The sequence below is a fragment of the Syngnathus acus genome, chromosome 3, assembly GCF_901709675.1.
Source record: "Syngnathus acus chromosome 3, fSynAcu1.2, whole genome shotgun sequence".
Taxonomy (NCBI): domain Eukaryota; kingdom Metazoa; phylum Chordata; class Actinopteri; order Syngnathiformes; family Syngnathidae; genus Syngnathus; species Syngnathus acus.
Window position 1 is genome coordinate 1,510,466 of NC_051089.1, and position 24,978 is coordinate 1,535,443.

Here is a 24,978-nt window from a genome sequence, read left to right on the forward strand (position 1 = left end):
GTGGAATAATGAAAACCAAAGAGAATCCTTTCAACAAGTTTTATTCACATGAGCACAAATACAATTCATTGTGGCACTTGCATGTCTGTTTAATTGATCAGATCACAACATTACCTGACAGATGATTAATTGGGGGTCACAATTCAAATCCGTCCGACCATATCCTCATTCTTAGACAGGCCGGGACAAGTGCAATACCTTCAAATATACAGCATTGCTACTAATCCCCACCTGCACAAAAAGGGACATCTCCACAACATGACACACGTGATGACATTTACATGCATACGTACCAGATTATGGTGAGAAGCTCCCCAAATCACAAGCGATATTTCATCCACCTCGTCAGTTTTGCATGGATTTGCACAGCAAACTGTTGAAGCTGAATGCAAACCAGCAAAACTGACCAAGTGATGAGAAGTAGCATTTAGGACCACCGGACGGACACGCTTCATCACGAGCCCGTTAGCTAGAAATACTTCAAGTGCTTACATTGCAGTAGATAGGAGAAAAGCACTACCTGCACTATAAGCACTTTAGTACTGCTGAACCCTTGGAACATCTTGAGGAGATCTAGAAAAGACTTCCGCCATTGCACTTGGCACAAGAAAGCATTTATTGTCGAGTTGTGGGGGTTGCCACATTGGAAAACCAAGAGATCCAAACAGGTGGAGAGCAAGCAGGCCACCATCAGTTTTGCATAGATTTGCACAACTCATCTATTCTTGTAGTGCAACTATGCAAAACTAGCAGAGAACTGCGAGACATTTGAGCCCAATTAGAAATTAGGATTGGTCTGGTGGCGCATATCACAGCCCCTTATGCCAGAAGGAGCACTTAGGGCAGTAGGTGCTAGTCTATTTCACTATCTGCACTAGATGCACCTTAGCACAAAGACAGTTTTGCAAAAGATGCATGCAAGATGGGAGCGACGACACACACACACGTGTCTGCGTATTGCTTTAAGTGCCTCCACTGCAGTAGGTATTACAAAGAACTACCTGCACTGTAAGCACTTTGACAATACACAGACTGAGTCGAGTCTTGGTCGGATCGAGCTGGTGGTTGCGACGCTTCCACTCCAGAGTGGACCTGGAAGGAAAACACAGAAGATGCGTGAGGATCGCTTGTGCAACAGGTACAAATGCAACGCGTGTGCTTCACGAGGCCACTTTTGACCATAAAAAGTAGTAAGCACAATAATCGCTAAATGAATTATTTGAAAAGAGCGGCGCAATTTGTGAGTCGAGTTTTTTTTTTTTAAACACTCCACGGGAACGCGTGCGCGGGGATTACTGTTGCACCCCTCCCCCACCGTCTTTAACATGGCGCCGAGAAGTGCGCCAACCTTAGCGTAAATAGCTCTCAACTGACGCCACCCGAACGTGCCTTGAGAACTGTGTGGCCGTGTGTGGTCTCATTTGAGGTGTCTGTCGCGCGTGCTGTGCTTTCGAATCCCTTTCCAACACAAAAAAGCCCCGCCGTCAAAGCGGAGAACGGGCAGTTGTCCGCTGGCTGCGCTTGTTTGAGGAGGTTAGCTTAGCCGCGGCTAGCTGGTGTTAGCACGACGAAAACAAGGCAAATGGTGCCGTTCGTATCTCGCGCCGAGTGTCTATTATCGACATTTCCTTTAGCTGGTGTGCAAAATCTCTCATCTGGTTTGACAACCAAACTGCTGGCGCTTTAAAATTCCGATTTGGGCTGTATTACGAAATGTGATGCTACCTCTTAGCCTTAGCTAGCCCAACAACAAACACGCCCAGTTCATTAATAAAGCCACAATTTGTCTTTTATGCGGTGCTGAGTGCAACAAACAACGCAATGAGTGTTTGGTTGTGTTCAGTTTCGACTTGAAACGGATTCGGTTAGAAATGTGATGGGGCAAGTTGAGGCTGCTAAGCTAGCTGGCTAAAGCGCGCGGCCTGCAGCCCGCCCCATGTGCTACTGCTTTGTTCTGGGGGCACTTTAACTCACACACCACTGCACTCGAATTTGGCCAGCCAAATCGCCGCATTTTCTGCACTTGCTTTTTTGAAAAGTAACACGCCGCTGCCCTTTTATTTAACTCACTTGCGCCGCGCGCTTAGCAGTTTGAAGGAGTTGCGAAAGCGCAGCGACGAAAGCTCGGGACAGCTTTTCAAATCTCCCTCATTCCCTTCAATGGTGGAAGCTGAGGGGGCTGCCATGCGCCTCATGTTACACTGTTTTCGTCGCCAAAAACACATTTTGCGCCCATCGCTTCGCTTTTTTCCCCCCCAACCAGCACGGCGCTAAGATGCACGGCAGTAAACAGCAGATAGGTCAGAAGAACATTGGCCATCTCAAGGCAAAGACTTAAAAGAGCCCCAAGCGGACTTCCTCGCTGATAAACATGCGCTCGATAGACACTCACCAGGCGAAATCCACCATCTTCGCTACTTGCGCGGACTGCCGTGCACTCTGCTGCCGCCGACAAAAGCAGAGCGAACGCGCAACAATTCAGGAAACTTTTGCACCCGCGGCGGGGGGGAAAAAAAACAAGACGTGACTGGCGCCGAATGCGAGCGAATGTGCGGCCCCGATGCGCCTCTTGAAGAAGATTGCGGAGGCAGGAAAGTGGCGCGAAGGCGACCAGTTGGGAACCATGTGGCTGAATGAAGGGCGGCTCCCTGTGAACGTAAATATGTAGCTACAACCCCCCCAACTCTCCCGACATTTGCATACATCAACTACGGTACTTCCGACAGAACCGCTGCGAGCTCGCTGCACTGCATCTCGGGCGCCTTCGGGCACTTGCGAGGAAGAAGCGAAGATCTCCTTGAAATCCCCATTTTTAACTTGTAAACGTTGTAAAGGAAAACAGAAGCCTGCACGTTCAGTTTAGCCGAAGTGGGATTTCTTTGACCAGATTGATCATCTGCAGCGTCGGGCAATCGTAACGTGGAAGTATATTTTTAAAAAGTTTTATTTTTTTATTTTATTAGATTTTTATCTTTTTTTTTTTTTTTAACCAATTTTAAGCCAAACGCAAAGCAAAATCATGCATCAAATAATTGACCTGTTGCTTCAGTATGTGTTTAGTTGTGGTGAGAATAATACAAATTAATTGACTTAATTTCCTTACCGGGATTTATTTGAATATTTATATTAAACAAATTGGAAAATGTAGTCATTTGCTTCCAGGACACTTGATAATTGTGGGATATTCATGATCACGTTTTAATTCAATACTGTTTGTCTTTAAATGAACTTTATTTTTAAAAATTAGGATCCACGTCCATGATTAGACTCAATTCTTCAATATTAATAGATGTAGAAAATTCAAACGTGTTTTTCAAAAACTACTGCAGGTACTTCAAGGGACAGTTTAGATTTTAAAATACATTTTTAAAAGTAGCATCAATGCAAAAAAAAAAGTTGTGTCTCCCTAAATGCAAAACCACTCAGTTAAGTGCAACAATACAACATTCAGAATTGATAACTCGCATCAAAATACAGCCTGTTTGTTTGTCAGCATAATCTCCCAAATCCTAAAAACTCAATGTCTAAAATTCACAATCACTACCACTGGTAATTCAGAGTAGGAAAGTTTCTCTCTGACTAATATTCATTAAAATATCTTCTTGCTGTTGAGATCAAGCACAATAGAGTGAAGACAATAAAGCCGTGTAATGACATGCCACCAGATGAGAGCTGCAGAAAAAGTCCCGACCCCCATGAATGAATGAGGCCCAATAAAACATGTAACACTGAATGAACCCCCACTCATTCATTAGACTGCATGTGTTGAAGGAGCAGTGCAGTAAATACAGTCTGTTAAACGGCCAGCAGAGGGAACTAACGAACTAACTGTGAGAGGAAAGCTGAATAGGAAGTATGGAAAGCTCCTTACTCGAGTACTTATGTTCCAGGTGTCTTTTTACTTCTGACTCCCGACATTTGAATAAGAGTGGATGTACTTTGAGCTTGCACAGTCAAAATAGGCGAATCATTTATTTCACCCCCACAGGAAATACAACAATGTTGTAAGGATGGAAGGAGAGGGAGCGAAAACCAACTGCAGTTGGAATCTTGATTGAGTCCTAGTGGTCTTTTCAGCAGCAGTAACATGGAGGAACACGAAGGAAGCATAAACAACAGATTTGGAGAAGAGACTTGTATATCAAGTCGGAAGTGTGTGTACTTTTGCCACCTCTGCCCTTGACAAAACTTCCTTCTCCTCATCCTGGTGCTTCAAGCGAGGTCACGCTCGCCTTGCCCCTTCCAAGCCGACCCCCGACTCCCCACTGGTGCGAGCAGCCTCTTCCGCATGGAAGTGCGATGGGGGTGGGGGAGTCGGCCAACTTCACATATGTCCCGTAGGGGCAGATGAAAGCATGCAACTCTCCCCTCGTCTTCAAGCGATGCGTTCTGCACAAAGGCGTACTTGGACAGATGGACAAACTCAATTTCTTTTTATCATGTGAAAATTCAAACTTGCCCGCTCACGTCGTTTTAACGTTCAAGCATTTCTTTGAGATCCAACCCATTTCTGCACCTTCTTTCTAAGCTGGCCTGGAAAAGTTTCGCTCCTCCCACTTGGGAGGCCATTCGCCCAGGGGTCCCTGTTTTGTTCTTCCTATACAGGCCTGACTGGCCATTGTCTCCTTGTGACCTCGGGGGTCAACTGAACTCACCTCGCCTGACCACAGCCTATTCAGCTGTGAAGAAAAAAATCTTGCAAGAATAACTCACTGGCGCACAAACCGCAACTACTACAGCTTTTAAACCTTAACCAAACTGTATTTACACTCACGGGCCATTTTTGTATAAAAGAAAATAATAACTGCATTTATCTAGCAACACAAAGTATAGCCGCAATCATCAGGAGTCAGCGCAGGAGCGTCCCCAGTGACTGAGAGGCTCATGGAAGCTGACAGGTTGAAAATGTGTCGCATGATGTGGCTGAGGGAGCATGAAACGTGTTCATCCATGGATGTCGTGCATGTTGCCACAGGAGAGAGAGAGAGACTGACAATGAACCCATGACTGTTTTTTTGTTTTTTTACGTGACGATAATTAAAGATAACTTCATGGCTCTTATGGCTGTGCATGAAAAGTTTTTTTTTTTTATTTTCAAATGTGTAATTGTTGAAACTACAAATCCCTGCTAGCGGCTATAGCGCCACCTGTTGCTTTGGCATGCACTAAACTAGCGAATATATTTGATTCGTTTCAAAAATGCAGAAAGAAAAATCGTGTCAAGGCTTCATTTTAAATGTAAATTGGGCAAACTCCAAAGGGGAACGTTCAGCGTCATATCTCATTCATGTTATCTTTTACTCCGTAAGTAAATATTTTAATATACAAGGGAGCCTTCCTCACTCTAATTTGTCAAGCAGAGAGAAGCTCTCTGCTCTCGAGGGCAGACTGACATTCGATGTCCCTTGCACATCATTAGAAGCTGAATAAAAATACATGCACTCTGAGCAATGTCACACTTGGAATGGTACCCAAAGGGAAGCACAAACCGAATGTATTTTGTCTTTTTAAAAGGATTGCTTGCTCTTCGCCTAACATGGAAAATGACTCCTTTGACTTCCTGCTGTTTGCTAGATTAGCTGTCATGTTATGCATTTTTTATTCTGAAGGAAATGTATGAATTTGGTCATGTTTTGAGACCAACGTGAGTTAAGCTTCCTTATTTTGTTTCGTGCTTTTTGCTCCAGAAGCTGCAAATTAGTGTTGATCCAAAATAAAAAGGCAAATTCATTGAAGCACATTAATTGCAATAGCCAACATACAAGCCACAAATTCCAAATTTTATTTGCCCTAAAACAATTACATATGCATTTTAAAGTTCTAGAAAAGAAATCTGAAGTAGTGGAAAGCGTTTGGACAATTTAGGGCTCGACATCAGATCGGTATAATAAATTAAATGAAATAAAAAGAAATGAATCTGAATACATACTGTACATATTTACGCAAGGTACAAGATGACACTATAAATTCCCTAATATTTAAAAACGGCTTCAATTTGTCATCAGAATGGGAAAATCATTTATTTACCGTAATTTTCGGACTATAAGTCGCACCGGAGTATAAGTCGCACCAGCCATAAAATGCCCAAAAAAGTGAAAAAAAAACATATATATGTATATAAGTCGCTCCTGAGTATAAGTCGCCCCCCCACCCAAACTATGAAAAAAAACCGCGACTTATAGTCCGAAAATTACGGTACTCAATGTGTGTAAGTGACTCTGATTGTCTGTTCCCAAAAAAAGACTCATGAAATATTGGTCCATTTATCCCCAGAGCCAATAATGTTCTTAGCAAGGGGGAAAAAAAAGTCATTGTAACCCGCCAAAATTAGACTTTATAGTAAACGTTGGTGGGACTCTGCGGCGTAATCTCCTTAACGACGTACACCGGGGCTCCGTATTCGCCGCTCAGACGTTCGAAATGTCGACAGAATCTGCTGTCGGAGGCCTGCAGAGGAAAAACCATTTCGCCAGCGTTGTCGCTGCTGATGCTGTCCCGTTTGGGCACGGCTAAAGTGTTGAGGGACACAGACGCGGATTGCTGGCGATCTGGGCCACAGCCACGCCACTTCCAGAGCGCGACCGACACCATGACGATGAGGAGGAGGAGAATCGCACAGGCCGAGACAACCCATATCAGCAGTCCTGGCGCCGAGCCGCCATTGCCACCGGGGTTGACTTGGCCTGCTTCTGAGCCCGCGTCTGTCAGGGGCAGCAGAAACGGAGATAAAAGAGGCGATCAGAAATGAAGCGTGGGGACGTTCGACCCGTGCGAGTCTGAAGGCACTTATCAAAAGAACCGGACTGACGATGAGCACATCCAGACTGGTATTTGCTGGAGGCCAATCAACCGGAGGGGCTTCCACTCGAAGAAGCACATCGATACAAAGCGGCAAGTCAAAAGAAAACAAAGGCGGGAGAGAAAGATGCCGCCGCCGCTCACGTTTTGTTCAAATGGCAGGCTGAGAGCTCAAAACAGACACCAACAGGTTTCTTCACACCAGCAGAATAATGGCCGAGTTACCGAGAAATTGCAGACAGCTTGAGCTCATCTGGGAAGACTCGCGTTTATAATTCATAGCCTTTGGGGAGCTTTACCCAAATGTTTTGGTCTTCACCTTAACGAGATTTAATTTGGCTGTTTTTGTTTTGGAGCCCTGAAATTGCAAATGTTTGGAAAAGTTTCATCAGTGCTAAAAAATGCTTGTGCATATGGCCCTTGGTCCTCCCCCCCTCCCGATTTTTTTTTATAATGCCATTTTTCACCTGCATATAAGATGCACATCCCTGATGTACTGTATGAGTTGAAAATACCAAAGACGACAATATTGTTGTGTTTGTGTTGCTAATGACTTTGCTCACACCTCTCCAGTGCTCTTCACATTCTTTACACACTTCGCATTCTAAAGTCACACATACGCTGAACGTTTTGGATCGGAGGTGCGTGAGGACAAGCAGTTACTGTGCTTTTTTTTTGCAAGTAAAGAATATGTCTTGGGCTATTGTCAGAGAATCTTTTCAGGAACATAAAGGGAACAAAACATTCCAGTGTTTACTAGATCATTGTTGAAAACACCACAAAAGGGGAAAAGGAGGGGTTGAGGTTTTTGGGGTGATCTTAAATAGTCATTTAACCAGCCGGGACATTTTTGTGCTGCATTTTATTATCACGTAGAGTAGCTATTCACTCAGCTTAGTATCCGACTATCTTTACTTGCTATGTTTGGCGATTTCCAATTGGTCCAACAGGGTCAGCCGGCTTGGTATTATAAACAGGTGTTTGGCGCCGTTGTGGGTGTGAACACAGCCATTTTGTTGCCAGTTAACGCATTCTGTTTAAAATCATTCTACATTCCAAACATCTTTCAAAGACAAAAAAAGATGTTTTCATAATCGATTTGAAGTAAAATATGGAACTTGCCGGTTTTGTTCTCGCTATCATTACGTCCGGATGCATCCTTTGCGTTCGGTTTTAGTTGGGTCGGTGGAAATCTGCTCGGCGATTCCTGCAGTGTTGATCGAGGATCTGAGGAACCTGCAACAGAAACAATTGAACACATGAAGGAGGAAAGGACGGAAACATTCCCTCTCATCATCCACTAATTTGTTTCTCCAAAATATTACTTTAGGTCCTTTCAGCAATTCAGAGTTGAAGGACTTTGTGTTCACATATTCCATCTCATACTTGCACGCAGGATATTAATAATGTATAGCTAATAACTGACTTGAAAGTTCAATTTCAAGGCAAAGGCACAAATGTTCCTTTTTCTCGTCGCCTGACGCGAATCCACGCTCGCGGACGACTAACTGAAGGAGACAACGACATCTGTTCGGTTGTTCCTGCCTTCTGTTGCCGATCAATGTTTGTTTGTGCAGTGGATGTTTTGGAAATGCGACATGAAAGCAAAGGCGTTTTTTTTTGCAAGATCAGTTGACAAACACGCAAAATGCTGAATTTTCATGTTGAAGTCTAACTGTTGAATTATTCACGGAAGTAATGCTGCAAAACTGCAGTTTGGGGCTTCAACAAATTTATCATTCCCGAGCATTTAGTTAAGCACGCAGAGTGGTGCTGTTTAATCTTCGGAAACGGGTAGCAACAATTGTTGCAGTATTTATCTTGACATCAATTATGGTTTTATCATATCTGTGTGTTAACTTCAGCACTGAAGATAAGCGGGGGTAGTGTCATACAGATATTTAAATAAATATGTTTGGATGCAATATAATAAAAATGGGCCATCAGTTAAGTTGGGGGAGGTGAGGAGGAAGATTACCGAATGCCACATCTTGTTTAAAGAATTGATGGTGCGCAGCAGTTGGAGATTTGGGATTACCGTAATTTTCGGACTATAAGTCGCACCGGAGTATAAGTCGCACCAGCCATAAAATGCCCAAAAAAGTGAAAAAAAAACCATATATATGTATATAAATCGCTCCTGAGTATAAGTCGCCCCCCCACCCAAACTATGAAAAAAACCGCGACTTATAGTCCGAAAATTACGGTACTTATGACGGACGGCAGTTGATGGCCGAGATTATCCGACCCCAGGGGTGTCAAACCATTTTTTTCCCCAGGCCTCATCGTAGTCATAGTTTCTTTCGGAGGGCCATTATGACTGTCGACACGAATAAATGTATAAACACCTCATATTATATACAGTATAAACTACAAAACAAACTGCAAAATAAATCAGACTCGTAAAAACTGGTCAAAAAAAACAAATTTGATGCACAATTTGTCACATAAAATGATGTGGCGGGCCGTATCTGGCCCCCGGGCCTTGAGTTTGACACCTGTTCAATTCATTCAGAACGACTATACTGCACATGCCTCCATCTTTCTTGCCTTGTCCGACTCTGAGCAGCAGCTTCATGGATTTGGTCCTGCACACTCCTCCATTGGTGTTGTCCAGATTTTGCAGAGAGCCTGTCGATGTGGCTGACACACAGAGCAAGCAAGTAAACATATCGTTACTCCAAGTGAAGATTAATATCAGGCAGTAGGATAAGAGTTTTGCCACTTGCTAAATGTCGCATCATTTTTCAAACGAAAAATGCAAACGGCGGCGAGACACCTGAAGCAAATGCTGTCACCGCACCAATAAATAAGGAATCGCATTGATAAGCAGTATCGACAATGTAATCACTAAATTGTCGTCAATCCCACCCAGCAGCATCTATCAAATCACAAACTTGTAATGTAACCACTTTTATAGAGAGTATATAAACACAGACATCAACAAACCGAAAGCCCGGAAGCTGTAGCATTTTTGATTCAATAAATGATCCCCATAAATGATTGAACAAATAAAATTTTCATTTGACAGTTGATGCTTGAGCTAAATAAACTTTCAGCTGGAGATGCTCAAGGATTACTGCGTAAATTGAATACGTGTTGCTTTTGCAGTCTTAAGAAGCGAGAACTCCCGGTCACCCCCAGTCGTGAACGAGCGAGCGAGCGCACACACAAAGACAAGCACACACTTGTTAGGAGCATTTAGGTCAGATAACAACATCGCGCAGGCAAGACGCCGCCATGCCATGAAAGCTCACGTCAAATCTGCCTGATACTATAAAAGCCTCGTGTGATTTGGGGCATGTAAGCCCTCCGAATGGCACTGTCCTGCCAGCCAGCGAGCGAGCGAGGGGCTGTCAAAGCCAGGCGATGCGGGGGAGGCTGTTTGCTCACTTGCACTTGTTCACCGTCTCGCGCATCGCTAAGATCCGCCGCTGTCCGATAACGAGGCCACGGCGGCGACTCTCACGCCACCTGACAACGTGCGAAGGCGATAAGGACGACGGCCTCTTGTTGCATCAGGAGGGCCGAGGGGGGGCTGCAGGTGAATAGGTGATGGGGCCAATCTGAAGAAGGTTGGCCAGGGGCAGCTCCTTGAAATATTAATGGCGGCTTCTTATGATCTTTAAAAACTTCATGATTGAATTATTCAAACGTCGTCCCTAACTGTGCTTTAAAATGTTTAATGACACCCCAGTTTAATATCAAACTACAGACACGCAAAAAAAAAACAATGGCATGCCATTTAAAAACATCACCATTGCTAATGCTAAAGTCAGGTAAAATCCCATTGACATGCTAACAGAAAATTAGCATCGACTTCCAGGAGTGACAATGAAATGAATATTCACATACAAACGCTTTAGCTAATGCTAAAGTCAATGTAAAATCGCATTGACATGCTAACAGAAAATTAGCATAGAATGAATATTCACACACAAACGCTGTAAAAATACATACACACACACATATGACATTACATTTTTTTTTTTCCAACCCTGAATTCCAAAGAATAACTTACACGTGATGTAGTAGTCCTTCCCCTTGAGGAACTCCAGCCCCCACAGGTTAGGACTGAACTCCTGAAACTTGAACGTGAACTTGACATCCCGGTGCGGCTTGTCACAGTTCAGCAAAGGAGTGTCCTTCTTGTTTATGGTGCAGCTCTCCATCTGACTTCGAGAAACCAAGTAGATCCGGTAGAACTCCTCCTTTTCCCCCTTGGAGACGTCCGCCCTTGGGCAGACAATGTCCATCTTGTCCCCAATCTGAGGGGAGAGGACCAGACCTTGACCTAGAGTGAAGCTGCGAAGAACGATAAAAAGTCAACGACATGGTAGCAACGGGAAAAAGAAAATCATTTCCTCAAAGGGGAATGCTCTTAAATATCGAATGGCCTTAATCAGGATGGGCTTACATGTCCCAAATCGCGGATCGGGGACAGCGATAGCTCAGTCTGCTGACCCATACGGATCACACCGGTTTGAGGGTCAGTACCCATCGCAAAAGAGAAAGCAGAGAATTGGGACTTGGCATCATTTTTTCGCACGTTGCCTCCAGGCCATGTTTTGCCACTCACGCTCTTGTTATATGGCGCTCCGACATGTCGCAATAAAGCGTGTGCAAATCATAGTTGCCTTCTCCCCTTCCTCCACCCTCGCTCCAGAAGTGATAGATCAAGGCCGTCTCATACATTCACGAGGGAAAAATGTTTCTATCCAAAAGAGCTTGCACTTGAAATAACTTTAGTTCAGTTTCCCGCGTTAAAAAAGACGACTTTTGCATAAAATCATGTGTCCCGCAATTATATATAATACTTTTTATCTTCACAAGCTGGGAGAATACAGAGATGGATTTTCCACCATTGTTCTTCTCAATCATCAGGTTTTCAATGGGCACGGTAAATGTCCAGCGATTTTTTTTCTGCTTGTGAAGCCCAAACCTTCATGCTTAATTGAAAATCAATCAATTTAAATCAAATCATTTCTTCTGGTCCATGCAACAAAGATGAGCACTCCGCAACATGGTGCAAGACAAAGTAGAAGTAAAGTACCCACTTGGTGTTGGCGCTGCTCCACAGGATGGAGTCCAAAATGATGGCCCGACATGAGCTTATGATGACAGCCAGCAGGATGACGGCACCGTGGCTCCTCCATGTGACGCTTCTCCCCATCACGGGACAAAAGCCGCTCGTGGGCTCGCTATCGTAACACGCAGTGGGGGCAGCTCAAGGTGCCTTGCCTGTGCATGCGTGCGCGCGCGCGCGCGGCGCCTTCGGGTGGATCCTTTAGTTGTCGCGCTTCCATGAAGCTGCAGCCGCAAGTTCATTAAGCCTTCCACATTGGGAGTAATTGGGCAGGAAAACGTCTCGCGTGACCACATTCAGCCACCGAGGAATGAGATTGCGTGGAGAGGCTCAGCCATCAGCTGAGTGGCCGGCCCGCCCCTTCGCCGGCTCGTGCGCCGGGGTGGGTTGGCGCATTTTAGACACGCTTGCATCACATTGGATCCTTGGAAATAGTACAGGACCCAGTTTGGGTCATTTATTATTTATTTAAGGCTGTAGTTGACGAGATTCGTGGATTGCAAAAAAAAAAAATTACAAGGGAGAATAATCGTTTTATTGCAGATTGTTTATGCATCTTATTAAAATGTAATTCCGGTGCAATGGTTTTTTTTGTGCCCAGGCACATGTTGTCATTCAAATTAATTGACTGTACACCACCACGAAACAAGAACTTTGTATACTAAACGAATGATCTCGTTTCAGTTTACTCATGCATTTAATTAGTCCGAGAGAAATCTGGGCCTTTTTTAATTTAAAAGGAAAGTCAACCCTGACATTTTCTTTTCAACGTGTTCTATTATTATCGATTATTCTGTTGGATGAATAGCAACAGGTGGACAATAATTGGAACTTCTGCTATCTAGTGGAAAAGCTTTAAAGCTATAAAACATACTATATAGTATAGACTCAATCAGATGAATATACATTTTTCTGACCAGATTATAGTCATGGTGAAATGTAGCCAACCTTCTTGAGGTCAGGATTGTATGTGAAAACGTGTTCCTGACAAGGAAAACAGTCTTTATGAAATGAGATCTCATTAGGGTGTGTAGGTGAATCTGAAAGAGTGTCCATTGAGCGTATGATTAATGTCGGGGGCGCCGTATCACTATGAAGGACGTTTGTGGCTCACCAAAGTCAATCGAAAGGAAAAGGGCAGTTGTGAAGAGATCATGTTGTACAGCATTAATATATATACACACACATACACACATTTTTGTTGGTAAAAAAAATCTTCAGATATTTTATTTATGTGCTGGTCCCAAAGTGAACCGTCCTACCACAACACTGAATACATCGAAAACAGACATTTTTGATTGGATCCAAACATAAAAGTGTTTTGTAGCTCATCAAATGCTGAACACACCAACAATTGAAGCAATGCAACATTTTGTCCGGGAAAGGAAACGGAGGCCGAATTATAATCTGTTCCAACGTGGCTCATTAAATGTAATCCTTTGTCAATCAATTATTCATCCAGCCTCAATTGTTACATGCTAAAACGAGTCTCACAGTGATGGCAGCGTGGAAACGTCGGTGAAGAATTGCTCCATGCACCTTTTGAACCTTTTTCTTTCTGCTCCATATTCCTCAGTGGTGGCAATCAGTTCCATTCAGCTTGCGTGAATTCTCCCAAACTGAAGCTAATGCTAACATGGCAGGTGTCCGATGAAATCAACCCCTATCACGATTAGCATTAACCTCATTCTGGGACTTTGTCATCATCGCCCACATGGTGAACTCGCTTTCCCTGGGAAAGCTGAATTTTTTAAACAGTCGATAAAAAGATACCAAACATTATTGTACTGCATTTGTATTGCATTTTATCTAGGTTAAATTTTCTTAATTAGATATTTAATATCTTTTAAACAGTATATTTTTGTAACATTTGTGCTGATAATTATTGAATGTGATTTTTTTTTTCTTTAAACACAGCTTCCAAATAGGGAAAAGTATATTTTGGTGCAAAGTTTAAGTGTGAATATTGAAGTATTCACCGACCTGCCTCGACGTAGCCCGACTTCCTCTTTTGTCAACGGGTTGCTGGTTGCCCATGTGGCTTCCCTCCACCTTCTGAGCGTCTCTCCCATTGAGCAGTGCATCTGAATGTGGGTGTCTTTTAAACATTTTATGTGACTCATGTAAAATCCCCCTCAAAACTGTATGAAGAAAAAACATCACACGTGAAAACTTTGCTGCCATTTGTCTTGTATGTAAATGCAGCCTACAGAAGTGATGTGTTTTCATTTCTTGAAATTTACCAGCTTGTTTACAGTTATGCTAGCAACACCGTCAGTGATGCGCTTGGGTAATGAGGTCGTTGGGGAAATGAGCGCGTCAAGTGAAATCGACTTTTCTCGCCATTTTGTTCAAATTGAATAACCACTGAAAGTGATTCCCTACTCAAACACAATGCTCAGCTCTTCGATGCGATGGCAAACGATGCTAGCAATTAGCATGCTAACTTGAAATGCCTCATGGCGGACGGTGAAGTCTTTAATTTCTTGGCACAACAAATCTGCAGCCATGCTAAACACCATCCATTCAAATTAAGATTTATTTTTTTCGAGATGACTTTGAGCGAGGGATGGCGTACACCCTGAAGTGGTCGCTAGCCAATCCGGGATACTAACCATGATTGTAATTATGTAGCTGTTCGCATCACTGGACAATCCTAATGAAGAGTCCTGCTTTGGTGTGAGACGATTGTCTGAAATCATATCTGGTGACAACGTGTTCAGTGTGCACATCAAGTCTGCACACTTTAATGGTGTCAGCCGGTGATGAGATGAATTGGAGGCAAAATGTCAGTTAAGGTGGGGATTTTGAGAGCTGTTCTTTTCCACTAAATGACTGTGACACAATCCTCATTAAGACTTCTCAGGTCACCGTTTGCATGTGATGATGGCCCGACGAGCAAGTCAGATAGTAATGATCTGATTCAGAGAGCGCAAGGTGGCTCCCCGTCGACGCTTGCAAGAAACGCTCGTGCCGATAGAAACAGACAACGCGATTGTATCGAGAAAGTAAATGTGATAAGAGATGACGTAATACTTGCTGGCATGGGGAGGTGGGGGAAGAGTACTCGAATCAAGGGGGGGCCCCGTCCAGCGATGTGGAAATTCACAACTTGGGATTTTGGTTTTGGTGCTTGTTGTGTGAGAAGAGCAATTCCTTCTCATGATACTTTCAACTTTAGAAGCCACAAGTGAAAAGTTTGACTTTGTCTTGCTTTTCGAAGCTGTCTTTGCACGTGCGTCACTGTTTTTCCACGTGGGCAACATACATGGCGTCACACCGTTTTACCGGCGCGTGCGGTTTTAAGCACAAAAGTCAAAAGACAGCTGATATATCAGCAGATAACATTTCACCTGCACCTGCTTTCACGTGCGGCAGCTGAAGGGGGGGGGAAATTCATCTTTCTTTCTCTCTTTCTTGCTTTCCTTCTTTCTTTCTTTCTTTCTTTCTTTCTTTCTTTCTTTCTTTCTTTCTGTCTGTCTTTTTTCTTCTTTCTTTCTTTCTTTCTTTCTTTCTTTCTTTCTTTCTGTCTGTCTGTCTGTCTTTTTTGTTCTTTCTTTCTTTCTTTCTTTCTTGCTTTCTTTCTTTCTTTCTTTCTTTCTTTTTTTCTTTCTGTCTGTCTGTCTGTCTGTCTGTCTGTCTGTCTTTTTTGTTCTTTCTTTCTTTCTTTCTTTCTTTCTTTCTTTCTTTCTGTCTGTCTGTCCGTCTGTCTGTCTTTTTTGTTCTTTCTTTCTTTCTTTCTTTCTTTCTTGCTTTCTTGCTTTCTTTCTTTCTATCTATCTTTCTTTCTTTCTTTCTTTCTTTCTTTCTTTCTTTCTTTCTTTCTCTGTCTGTCTGTCTGTCTGTCTCTCTTTTCTTTCTTTCTTTCTTTCTTTCTTTCTTTCTTTCTTTCTTTCTTTCTTTCTTTCTTTCTTTCTTTCCTTCTTTCATTCTTTGTTTTTTACTATTTTATTTCTCCTTTTTTCTTTCTTTTTTCAGCTTTTTCTTTCTTTCTTTCTTTCTTTCTTTCTTTCTTTCTTTCTTTCTTTCTTTCTTTTCATCTCAACAAGATAATCATTTTGGCTGTTCGTCATTTCACTGTGCGACTAAAATCTCGACTGACATGATGAGCAATAAAGTACAGCAAGACAGATCGAGGCATCTTTCAGTGTGTGACATAAAAACATTTGGTTTCCCCGATTTAAGGGCTGCATCTAAAATTAGCAGATTTAAAGGAAGCGTGGGTGTTCGTCACAGGGGAAAAGAGGCAAGCAGCTCACGATTCAGTTCCACAAATGAAATATATATGCTGTGTTTAGAGCCGCCGTCAAATTAGCAGTTGCATCTCTAATGAGTGCGGAGCGTGGGGGGAGAAAAAAATAAATACATCCAGTCAATAATGTTTTTCCCTCCAGCAAAAAGGTTTAATTAAGACTTCATATAACAGTCATCAGCAAAACAAAAGAAACACTGATTTGAAAAAATAAATATATCTAGTCAATATTGTTTTTCCCTCATCAAAAAGGTTCAATTAATATTGAAAACAGTCTGTAAAAAAACAAATAAAAACCATTAGCAAAACAAAAGAAACACGATTTGACTCTAGTCTGTGTGAATTAAAATAGTTTTAAAGAATGTATATGAGGGAAAGCTTTTCTTCTTACCAGATCTCTCCATGTTTGTCCCAAAAAGTGTTACATTTAGTTTTCTTAGTAGGAATTGAAATGTGCAAATCAATTTAAAAAAAGGTTTGTAATATCCTTTTGTAAATTACAGCTCTTCGCTGTATTGTTAGTAGAAGCAGTGCACGTAGAAGATAAGTCAAGTTTGACTCTGTTGAATTTGATTCCATTTAATTAAACAGCATCATCAATATTCCAAGACTATACATAACAACCCTTTATGTAAATCATATTCATTGATGTGTTGGAAATATAATTGCCAAATTATTCAAACACGGAATAAACCTGCTTTGAGCTGTGAATAATAATAATAATAATAATGATAATGATAATAATAATAATAATAATAGTAATAATAATTAATAGTATAAGTATCACAATTGTTATTAAACTTTTAAATGTGGACATTTACATTTCAAAATTGCAGTTATTTGACATCACCCACCTCCTGCTTTTCGTTTCCCACACATGAAAATAAATGTAGAGGGGTGACATCTACAGGAGGGCATCAAGTAATGCATGAATCCGTTCCAATTTTCTTTTTTCAAAGTGGAACTTTTAAAAACGGGCTTGTGACATTTGAAAGAAACAAATAAGAAATTCACTGATTACAATTAATTAGGAGATTAGACTGTCATTGCTGCCATTCAAGGCAATGTGGAGCGATGACATGAATGGAAAAATGTCATCCTTTCAAATCGGTCATCCTCATATCTGTGCAAGTTCATGCATAAAATATTTGCAGTCTTTTCAAATCCGTCAATCTAAAAGTGCACCTCATCCAATGGCCAGGTCCACTTGTGTTATGAAGGGAGAGCAACAGCAATGTGTGAGCATTCTTATTATTTTACACAAATATAGTTACATTGTTTCTCTTATCATACACTGACACAACACACAGTGCTCAGTGTTTCTCCATGACACATAGACACAGATCATTCAGGTGATAACAACCTAACAAGGACATGTTTTTCTTTCTCTCCCTTTTCTTGACTTCCTGGTTTCTGCTAGTGGCCACTATAAAACCTTCTGATCTAGATTATGACGTTGTTGTTTCATTTGCTGAAGTACCTTGTGCATTGACCGCCATGAAACAAGCCAAGATCTTGCAAAAAAAGAACCAACTGTTCCTCCACATCTTTGTTTTCCTTGCTCAACGACGGACATCTTGAAGAAAAAATTGGAATATTTTTTTTAGCCGTGTTCATAGGAGGATGCCTGTGAAGCAATCACTCAAAGGAAAGAAAGGAGGGTGAGAGAGAGAAAGAGAGAGAGAGGTGGGAGAGATGAGAGAGGCAAGTCTAATAGCCAAACTGCTCTTTTCTTTTTCACTTTCTCTCGCAAGATCTCTTTAAGCCACACCAAACATCAGGTAAGGGAGTCATTTTTCATTTGCACGTTTCAGTTTGGAACGTCCTTGCTCTTTTTGAGGTCACACAATTATTCGTGTGTGCTCTACAAATCGAGTCCTTAACATATATATTTTGTGTATATGCTTATGTAGTATTAAATGTTGTAGCGCAAAGTAGGTGTGGTTGCATGTGTTGTGTGTTCATGCCCACAGAAACGGGTGAGGTGTAGGTGCATGTTTGGAGATGCCTCCAAGGCAACTTTGGCTCCAAGAAAGAACACATTCTTGTCTTTTTAGTCATGACTCGGTGCTAGAACGAGTTGGTGTGGACTTGATTCTTAAAAAGTAAACTAACCGCTGAATAACCAACACTATATTATACAATCTACAGTTTAATTCATTATTATTATATATATTTTTTTTATCATTTTTTATTAATTATTTTCTGTTATTAATTCAGTTGAATTAATTAAGGTATGCAAAATGTAGGTATGCTCAAATGTATGGTACATTGCAGGAAAGTAAGTCCATAGAAACTATAAAACTGCAAAGTGTGCACATTCACTTTGCGAACGAACAAAAGTTTACGATACGTCCATATGGTCTGCAAAGCTGCGATGTGGAAATCTCGGGCAAGTTGCACAAGAAATCTATGCTCGTATGCAATCTTCCATTTTGTTCATGTTACAGGCCACTGAGTAGAGTTTGAGCTTTTGTCAAAAAGATGAAAGAACCACCTCAAAGTTGATATTTTGGCCGTTTCAGCATCCCAATGCCTTTGGTGGCGGCCATGAATGAAACGCAGATGGTGGAAGAACTTGTGAGCAGCTCTTGGCGGGCAGAGGCGGTCCGAGGAGTCCAGATTACTGCCACCGTGCTCATTTTTCTGGTGGGTCTCCGTCACAAATCTTTTCTTTGGCGCCTCACGATTCCGAAGATCCAATCTTGCTTTGTCTGGTTTTTGTTTTCTTCTCCCAAAAGGTGGGCGTACCTTTGAACATGCTGGTAGTTTGGGCGCTTAGCCAGAGTCGACGCTATCTCATGCGCAGAGGCAGCAAGGGAGAGACTCGGGCCGCCAGCAGTTTTCGAATCTACGTGCTCAACCTGGCGCTGGCGGACCTGGTGCTGATCCTGCGGACCCCCCTCATGTTGGGATACCTGGCCCACAATAACAGCTGGCCCTTCGGCTCGGCTTTATGCCGCCTGGTCATGTTCCTTCGAGGTTTGGGTTTGTACGTGTCGGCCTTTCTGGTGTGCGCCGTGGCGGTGGAGCGATGCCTGTGTCTGCTGAGGCCCGTTTGGGCTCGGCTGCAGCGCCCCGCCTGGGCCGTGCCGTTGGCCTGTGGGCTGTCCTGGCTGCTGGCCACCGTCCTGTCCGCCCCTTACCTGCACAGCGCCGTTCTGAAAGAAAGCAACGGCACGTACCAGTGTCTGGAAAGCGGCACGTTCGACACGGGGCTGGTCGTCACGGAAACGGTTGCAGGTTTCATCCTGCCCCTGTTGGTGTTTTTAGGAAGCAATTTGGCCATTTTGCTAAAGATCCAGCAATCGGTGCCAATTAGTCCGACGTCCTCCTCCCCGACAGCTTCGCGCAAAATGGCCAGGATGTATCAGGTGCTCTTTTTCACCATGCTGCTTTTTCTCATCTGCTGGGTGCCCTACTTTGTGTGCCGATTCTTACGGGCCCTGGCTGAAGGACAACCCGAAAGAGCCGAGCTTTATAAAAAGGCATCTTACGGAACGTACATCTCTCTGTACCTGGTGTACGCCAAGAGCGCCCTCAACCCCGTCCTCTATGTTTTCGCCGCCCGTGGCCTCGGCCGCGCCGTCCGAGCTTCGGTCGTCTCGACCGTTGAACGGCTCTTCAACGATGACTCCTTCGAGTCCATTCGCAAAAGATCACTGAAAACGTCCCACATTTAGCAAACTGACATTGGTTGAAAACTTCCAGAGGGGACTGAGCCATATTTCAGTGAGAGCAACAATCTGCAGACAAATGAATGAATGAATTTTATTCGAATGAACGAATGAACGAACGAACGAATGAATGCACTACTATTCACAAATAACATTTTTTCCAACTACAGGAGAAGCTCTTTGGCTGAACATGAGAAAATAATATATTTCCTTTAATTAAGGGTGTTTTTATTGCTTAAATAAACTGGACATGGGCTGATGCAATTGTAAACAAAATATGTGCTGTTAATATATTGCATTTTTCAATGCGTGCATTAAAGATTCACTCTCCTAAGCCTATAAGAAAAGGTTTGAAGCAAAGAAGAAAATTGTCAGGATTGTTTTTGTTTCATGTTGTGGTTTTTTTTTGTTTCCACCTGTTTTCATCATCCTGGTCTCTCGTGTTAACCAATCAGCTTACGTCCTGTCCAGGTGTTCCTTGTCGTCTCGTCTATTTGCTTGTATTTGAATCCCTGCTTCAATTTCGGTCTTGTTTTTTGAGGTGTTTGTGTTAGTTTCCATTTGAGAGTCCAGCCATGTTTTGTTTTTGTGCACCTCTTTGTGTCTACTGTTTTGGATGCCTACTCATTTTGTGATTTAGATTCCATATGCCTTGCTTGCCAACTTTTTTTATTTTATTTTTTGCTAAATAAATATTTTTTTAAATTCTTTCTACCTTGCCTCCTGGCATTTGGGTGGACCCAAACCTTTTTGCTGCTACCACCAAAACAACTTGTAAGTTGTGAAAAAAAAAATTTTATCATCAGGAAAAATCTGCAAAAATGACCTCACTATAATATCTTCATGGAACATTTTCTCTAAGGATGTAAATTGGTGTATATAAATGGAGATGTTTGACACAATAAAAATGTGTTAAAGAGTAGCAAGAGAGTCCAAACAACTGGTGTAGGATTGCTTTTATTCTTACAAATGTAGATTTAGAAATTGAAAACAGTTTTAAAAAAGCGTCAGCTACAAACTGCAACACTCCAAAACACTTCTATACATATCTTGAAAATCTATTTAAAAAAAATAAAAAAAACATAGCAGCTTCTTGCAGGGAACAAATCACATTTACAAAACTGATCTGACGTTAGCTGCTTGCTTTTTTGATTCCACCACTTCTCCTTTTGCAAGATTGCTCCCAGTTTACGCGAGATGGTCTCACAGTCTTCGTCCGGGAATTATTCTCTCATTAACTCAGCCTGAGGAAAAGTAAAATTATGTAAGCACTGAGGAACCACTTTTGTGGGTTTTTTTTGTTTTGTTTTTTTTAAAAAGAGTGGCAGAAGTGGGTTTTTACCCAAGAGTGGTAACACGTTACTCCACCTATGCTATTTAGAACTTGCAGTTCCTCTTGGAAGGAAATGCAACTCAGCCATTTTAACCACATTTTTGGAGAGCAAGTCGTTTAACAATGAAGAACATTTATTACGCAATAGATCCTTGTGAAACACATTGTGAAAGTAGGCACCATTCATGCTCACCTCCAAGGTTGTTTCATCATTCCGAGGTTGGCGAGAAGGTAGTCTGACGACCGCTTGCTTGCTTCTCTGTAACATCTGACAGGATGAACAAACGCACGTCAAACAACTACGACACCGAGACCAATAATGAGAACAAGCATTTCCGATTTGTATGCATATTTTCACTCCTTAAACCAGAATGTGATGTCTTGCACCTCTTTAGCTTTCTCCTCCTCCTCTTCCAGTTTTTCTCTCAGAGAACTACACACACGCTGCAAAGAGGACGTCTGCTCTTCTGTGCTCTCCAGCACACTGACCACAGCCTTCAGGTCTTCCTAAAAAATTGGTCAGCTTTGAGTGATGAAAGTCATCACATGAGCAGCCAACGACTTTGACACTTTATGCAGTGAGATTTAAAGCACCATTTTATCCAACCTGAGAAAATCTCGCTCACCTTCAGGGGAGTCAGAGTTTGCTTTTGGGCCTGGCACTTTCTGCTCTCCTCGCGGTGGCGCGGCCATGACTGACCTAACGTTTCATGTTTCTGCACTGGAACTTGAAGCTCTGCACAATGACTCAAGAATCTAGAAAAGGGATTCAGTGTAAGATTTTTTTTATCTGAGGGTGATTCCTTAGCTATTCATCTGTTTACGTCTCTTGAGCTCACCTGTTTTTCACAATATTTAGATGTTTCTGGCTCTCCTCCTTTTCTGTCTGTCTCAAACCAAGAGTTGTCCTGAAAACATCGTAAAGAATGTCATTGCATATTCATTTTCATATTAAGGATGCCCAAAAGGTTCTCATACAAGGTTATGGATGGACCCAAACTCACATTATTGCTAGGTTCAGCATATTCTCCAGTGCATTGATGGAGGATCTCGGCATCGGTTTGAGGATTTTTGAACGTTTGACTTTAGGGGCAGTTTCAGAAGCTGTGCAGAAGATGCAAGAAACATAAGTAAGAAACTGGAACAAACTCGAAATCAGTCATTCAAACCTTTTCCAACTTTTGGAGGCTTTTGATGTTTGCTCTTGTCATTGTTGTCGGCAGCAGGCGGTGAATCCTCCGGTAAAATAGAAAGAGTTTGTCAGAGAAGTAGTAACCGGCGTCGACATGCCACAAATTGGAAGTTGAACTTTTGTTTTACCGGTTGATCGGCTGCTGGACGAGTCTTCTTTTTAGACTTGTTTTTCAGGGTGGGTATTTTTGATGATTCCCGATGAGAACCACGTAACGGCTTCATTGCGAATAGTAAATGTTTGCTTTAGTTAATTTACTTGGAAGTAATAACTGACAGTATGCAGTTTGATTATTTAGAAGTGACAGTAAGCCTTTTGATTATTTCTAGGTTTCAAAATGCGTACCATTTTCCGCGCTCGGGTTTAAAATGGAGGTACAAATGCGCATGCGTACATTCCAAAACTGATCCCCTGATCAGGGACATTGCTTTTGTCAAAACGCCTTTATCCTAAATATAGGCACAAAATATGCAATTCACTTGTGATATGTGATTTAACTTTTTAACTCGGTCACCCATGATCGTCCCTTACACTGGCTTTTGTTAAGGAGACGGAGGTCAATCACTACCTGTAAGTCAACGTTTGGGACAAAATAATACTCGTCTCCGCCTTGTACTGACGTCGTAACCAACATTAAGGTAGGCTTAAGTGTGTTTTTTTTTTTAAACCAAGACATCTTTTATCCCTAAAAAGTGTATTTAATATTATTGTAAGCTACTATGCGCAGTTTGAACATTAACATTGGGTTAAACATGGAAAAAAAATAAAACTGTGCTTTCCCCACTAGAGGGAGTCCGCGTAACACTAGTTCAGTTTAATGGTTGTCATTGGATTCATTAGAATTAAGGTTTTAAAAATGTTATTATGAGCGTACACGTCCTAATTATAACTGCCTGGAATTATTGTTACTTGTACTGTAGGTACTGTACAATTAAAGAGTTGGTACATAGCATATTAATAAATGTACAAAGTCTCAAAGGGCAAACATACGTGTGCTGTACCTTTTTTTGCAGTAATTTTATTTTCACATTTAATGTATGAACATGTTCATGTATGTAACTGAGTCAAAATGTTTATTCAACTGACTGTGTGATTTTATTGATGATACAAAATCAAAGGAATTTGACAGGATCAGACCAAGAAAAGGAACATATACAAATGAAAAAAAAGAAGAGTCTTGCAAAAGTCATTTTGAAGTCAAGGTCCTTGAAACTTCAGCAAAGTTCACATACGGTATTTGGGGTTTGTCATACCCTTCCTGGGATGTAAAATTTGCCTGCGAAACGTCCATGATATCTTAGGTCAAACGAGCTGAGGACCTTTCTGATACCAAGCATGTTTCCTAGGGCAATCTTCTCGAAGGTCCACGGGTTCTGGTTGTTCTCCTTCATATCGGCTTGGGCCTGATGAAAGGCTTCTAGGCTTTCTTTACTCATCACCTAAAGGAGACACAATATTTGATGAATCGTTTGAAAGTTTTCATCTTTGTAGTCTCACCTTAGCAGGAAAGGGAAGTTTCTTCGCTACTTGGGTCAAAATATGCTCCACTTCAGCTAGCTCCACTTTTCCTCCCACTTCTACAATGAGGCGACCAAAGCGGACAGGCGTAACATAATGGTCGATGGCCCCCTTGCCACCACCCATGCGCTGACCCAGCCCTTTGCGCGTGATGGGCTTATAAGGAGCATTGATGCGCCAGCGAGCGAACGTCGTGCGGGGATCCATCTTGCGGTTGATGGTTAGACGCATCATCTCCATGTGACCCCAGTGGAGGTAGCCTCCTCCCATCGCCTGAGTATCAGAAAGAGGAGAGTCAAATGTGCCATGCTAATAATTATCCGTACAATTGTTGACCTTACCACTATTGCATACTGTCCAGTTGTGAAGGTATTTGCAGTTTGAGCCGGGCCTCGAATGTCCCGTAGTTTCTTCATCTCCTTCTTAGCCTTTTTTAAATTGGGCACCTTGTTCAAAAACTTCAGTTTGGGTTTTTCTGGCAGAACCACATCTTGAACAAAACAAAGAAAAAGAGTCAAAGGGAACACTGCCACTGTTACAATGCAAGCAAGAGCCTGAGTCGGATATGGAAGATGTTGTGGATGTTCACAACAGAATAGTTACCACTGTAGTCTGGAGGGATTCCAAATGTCTTCACTCCAGCGGTTAGAACTTTTATGTGACTGTGCAGAAGACCTGTAGGCATGAGTTTAAAATATACATTTTATTTATAAGGCACTGCAGGCAACAGTAAACAAAATACAAGCTGAATATTTCAATTACCGGTTTGGTGGCCGTGGGCGCAGGCGGCGGCCACGCTGCCAACAGCAGCCTTGATGAGAGAGATCATCGTCTTAAACCTGGTAGAAAAGCTATAACAATTAGAACATCACGTCTAAGTGCCGCTGTAATAACATTTAAGTGGCCTATTTGTATTATTTTACGTCCTGCTTTGCAAGGTCGCACACGGCGAACACGTCACTTCCGGTCTTCTTGCAGTGTTGCTTTGGGATTTTGATTGCGCCATCTGCAGTATAGGAGTGGAATTTAAAAGCAAAGCTTATACGCCAAATTTTCAGATTTCACATGCTATTTCTTTTGTTTACATAGTCTTGAAAATTGCCACGTAGGCCAGTGGATGAC

The 24,978-nt window shown here is 42.2% G+C and overlaps 4 protein-coding genes and 2 long non-coding RNA genes across 8 annotated transcripts; 2 read left to right on the forward strand and 4 right to left on the reverse strand.

The window, feature by feature from the left end:
• Window positions 1-24: 24 nt before the first annotated feature.
• LOC119120746 lies at window positions 25-2,492 on the reverse strand. The gene is made up of 2 exons (XR_005097573.1): window positions 2,393-2,492; window positions 25-1,092 (listed from the first exon to the last, which is right to left on the reverse strand). It is a non-coding gene; the product is annotated as an uncharacterized LOC119120746 (long non-coding RNA).
• LOC119120743 (C5a anaphylatoxin chemotactic receptor 1) lies at window positions 850-20,730 on the forward strand. 3 transcript variants are annotated; one of them, XM_037247931.1, is made up of 3 exons: window positions 850-1,138; window positions 18,662-18,785; window positions 18,878-20,730. In XM_037247931.1, the coding sequence occupies exons 1-3, from the start codon at window positions 879-881 to the stop codon at window positions 19,817-19,819; spliced, it is 1,326 nt and encodes a 441-aa protein (XP_037103826.1). In that variant the 5' UTR covers window positions 850-878; the 3' UTR covers window positions 19,820-20,730. The 3 variants fall into 3 exon arrangements, with proteins under 3 accessions (XP_037103826.1, XP_037103828.1, XP_037103827.1); XM_037247933.1 differs by lacking the exon at window positions 850-1,138 and adding an exon at window positions 17,536-17,917 and having other exon boundaries at window positions 18,587-18,785; XM_037247932.1 differs by lacking the exon at window positions 850-1,138 and adding an exon at window positions 17,537-17,917.
• On the forward strand, window positions 2,584-5,061 carry LOC119120745. The gene is made up of 2 exons (XR_005097572.1): window positions 2,584-2,656; window positions 3,989-5,061. It is a non-coding gene; the product is annotated as an uncharacterized LOC119120745 (long non-coding RNA).
• LOC119120744 (ephrin-B2a-like) lies at window positions 6,215-12,211 on the reverse strand. Its single transcript, XM_037247934.1, has 5 exons — window positions 11,856-12,211; window positions 10,820-11,103; window positions 9,349-9,441; window positions 7,921-8,034; window positions 6,215-6,701 (listed from the first exon to the last, which is right to left on the reverse strand). Exons 1-5 carry the CDS (start codon window positions 11,969-11,971, stop codon window positions 6,328-6,330), a joined length of 981 nt encoding a protein of 326 aa, XP_037103829.1. The 5' UTR covers window positions 11,972-12,211; the 3' UTR covers window positions 6,215-6,327.
• A 24-nt stretch (window positions 20,731-20,754) lies between the features above and the next one.
• Window positions 20,755-22,704, reverse strand: LOC119120747 (centromere protein Q). Its single transcript, XM_037247936.1, has 8 exons — window positions 22,467-22,704; window positions 22,316-22,382; window positions 22,151-22,250; window positions 21,986-22,054; window positions 21,773-21,902; window positions 21,534-21,653; window positions 21,340-21,414; window positions 20,755-21,057 (listed from the first exon to the last, which is right to left on the reverse strand). Exons 1-8 carry the CDS (start codon window positions 22,560-22,562, stop codon window positions 21,037-21,039), a joined length of 678 nt encoding a protein of 225 aa, XP_037103831.1. The 5' UTR covers window positions 22,563-22,704; the 3' UTR covers window positions 20,755-21,036.
• A 690-nt stretch (window positions 22,705-23,394) lies between these two features.
• mrpl16 (mitochondrial ribosomal protein L16) lies at window positions 23,395-24,828 on the reverse strand. The gene is made up of 5 exons (XM_037248229.1): window positions 24,619-24,828; window positions 24,460-24,531; window positions 24,198-24,346; window positions 23,836-24,129; window positions 23,395-23,777 (listed from the first exon to the last, which is right to left on the reverse strand). Exons 1-5 carry the CDS (start codon window positions 24,683-24,685, stop codon window positions 23,586-23,588), a joined length of 774 nt encoding a protein of 257 aa, XP_037104124.1. The 5' UTR covers window positions 24,686-24,828; the 3' UTR covers window positions 23,395-23,585.
• Between the last annotated feature and the right edge of the window lie 150 nt (window positions 24,829-24,978).

Excerpts from the sequence above, each read along its gene's own strand:
- LOC119120743 (XM_037247931.1), top strand. The coding sequence starts at position 879 with ATGCACCTTAGCACAAAGACAGTTTTGCAAAAGATGCATGCAAGATGG. Across the intron at positions 1,139-18,661 it reads GAGGATCGCTTGTGCAACAG|CATCCCAATGCCTTTGGTGG; the intron begins GTACAAATGCAA and ends TGGCCGTTTCAG. Across the intron at positions 18,786-18,877 it reads CCACCGTGCTCATTTTTCTG|GTGGGCGTACCTTTGAACAT; the intron begins GTGGGTCTCCGT and ends TTCTCCCAAAAG.
- LOC119120744 (XM_037247934.1), bottom strand. The coding sequence starts at position 11,971 with ATGGGGAGAAGCGTCACATGGAGGAGCCACGGTGCCGTCATCCTGCTG. Across the intron at positions 11,104-11,855 it reads TGGAGCAGCGCCAACACCAA|CTTCACTCTAGGTCAAGGTC; the intron begins GTGGGTACTTTA and ends CGTTCTTCGCAG. Across the intron at positions 9,442-10,819 it reads GAAGGACTACTACATCACGT|CCACATCGACAGGCTCTCTG; the intron begins GTAAGTTATTCT and ends TCTGTGTGTCAG.
- LOC119120747 (XM_037247936.1), bottom strand. The coding sequence starts at position 22,562 with ATGAAGCCGTTACGTGGTTCTCATCGGGAATCATCAAAAATACCCACC. Across the intron at positions 22,383-22,466 it reads GTCCAGCAGCCGATCAACCG|GATTCACCGCCTGCTGCCGA; the intron begins GTAAAACAAAAG and ends ATTTTACCGGAG. Across the intron at positions 22,055-22,150 it reads ATGCTGAACCTAGCAATAAT|GACAACTCTTGGTTTGAGAC; the intron begins GTGAGTTTGGGT and ends CGATGTTTTCAG.
- mrpl16 (XM_037248229.1), bottom strand. The coding sequence starts at position 24,685 with ATGATCTCTCTCATCAAGGCTGCTGTTGGCAGCGTGGCCGCCGCCTGC. Across the intron at positions 24,130-24,197 it reads CTGGACAGTATGCAATAGTG|GCGATGGGAGGAGGCTACCT; the intron begins GTAAGGTCAACA and ends TCTGATACTCAG. Across the intron at positions 23,778-23,835 it reads AACTTCCCTTTCCTGCTAAG|GTGATGAGTAAAGAAAGCCT; the intron begins GTGAGACTACAA and ends TGTCTCCTTTAG.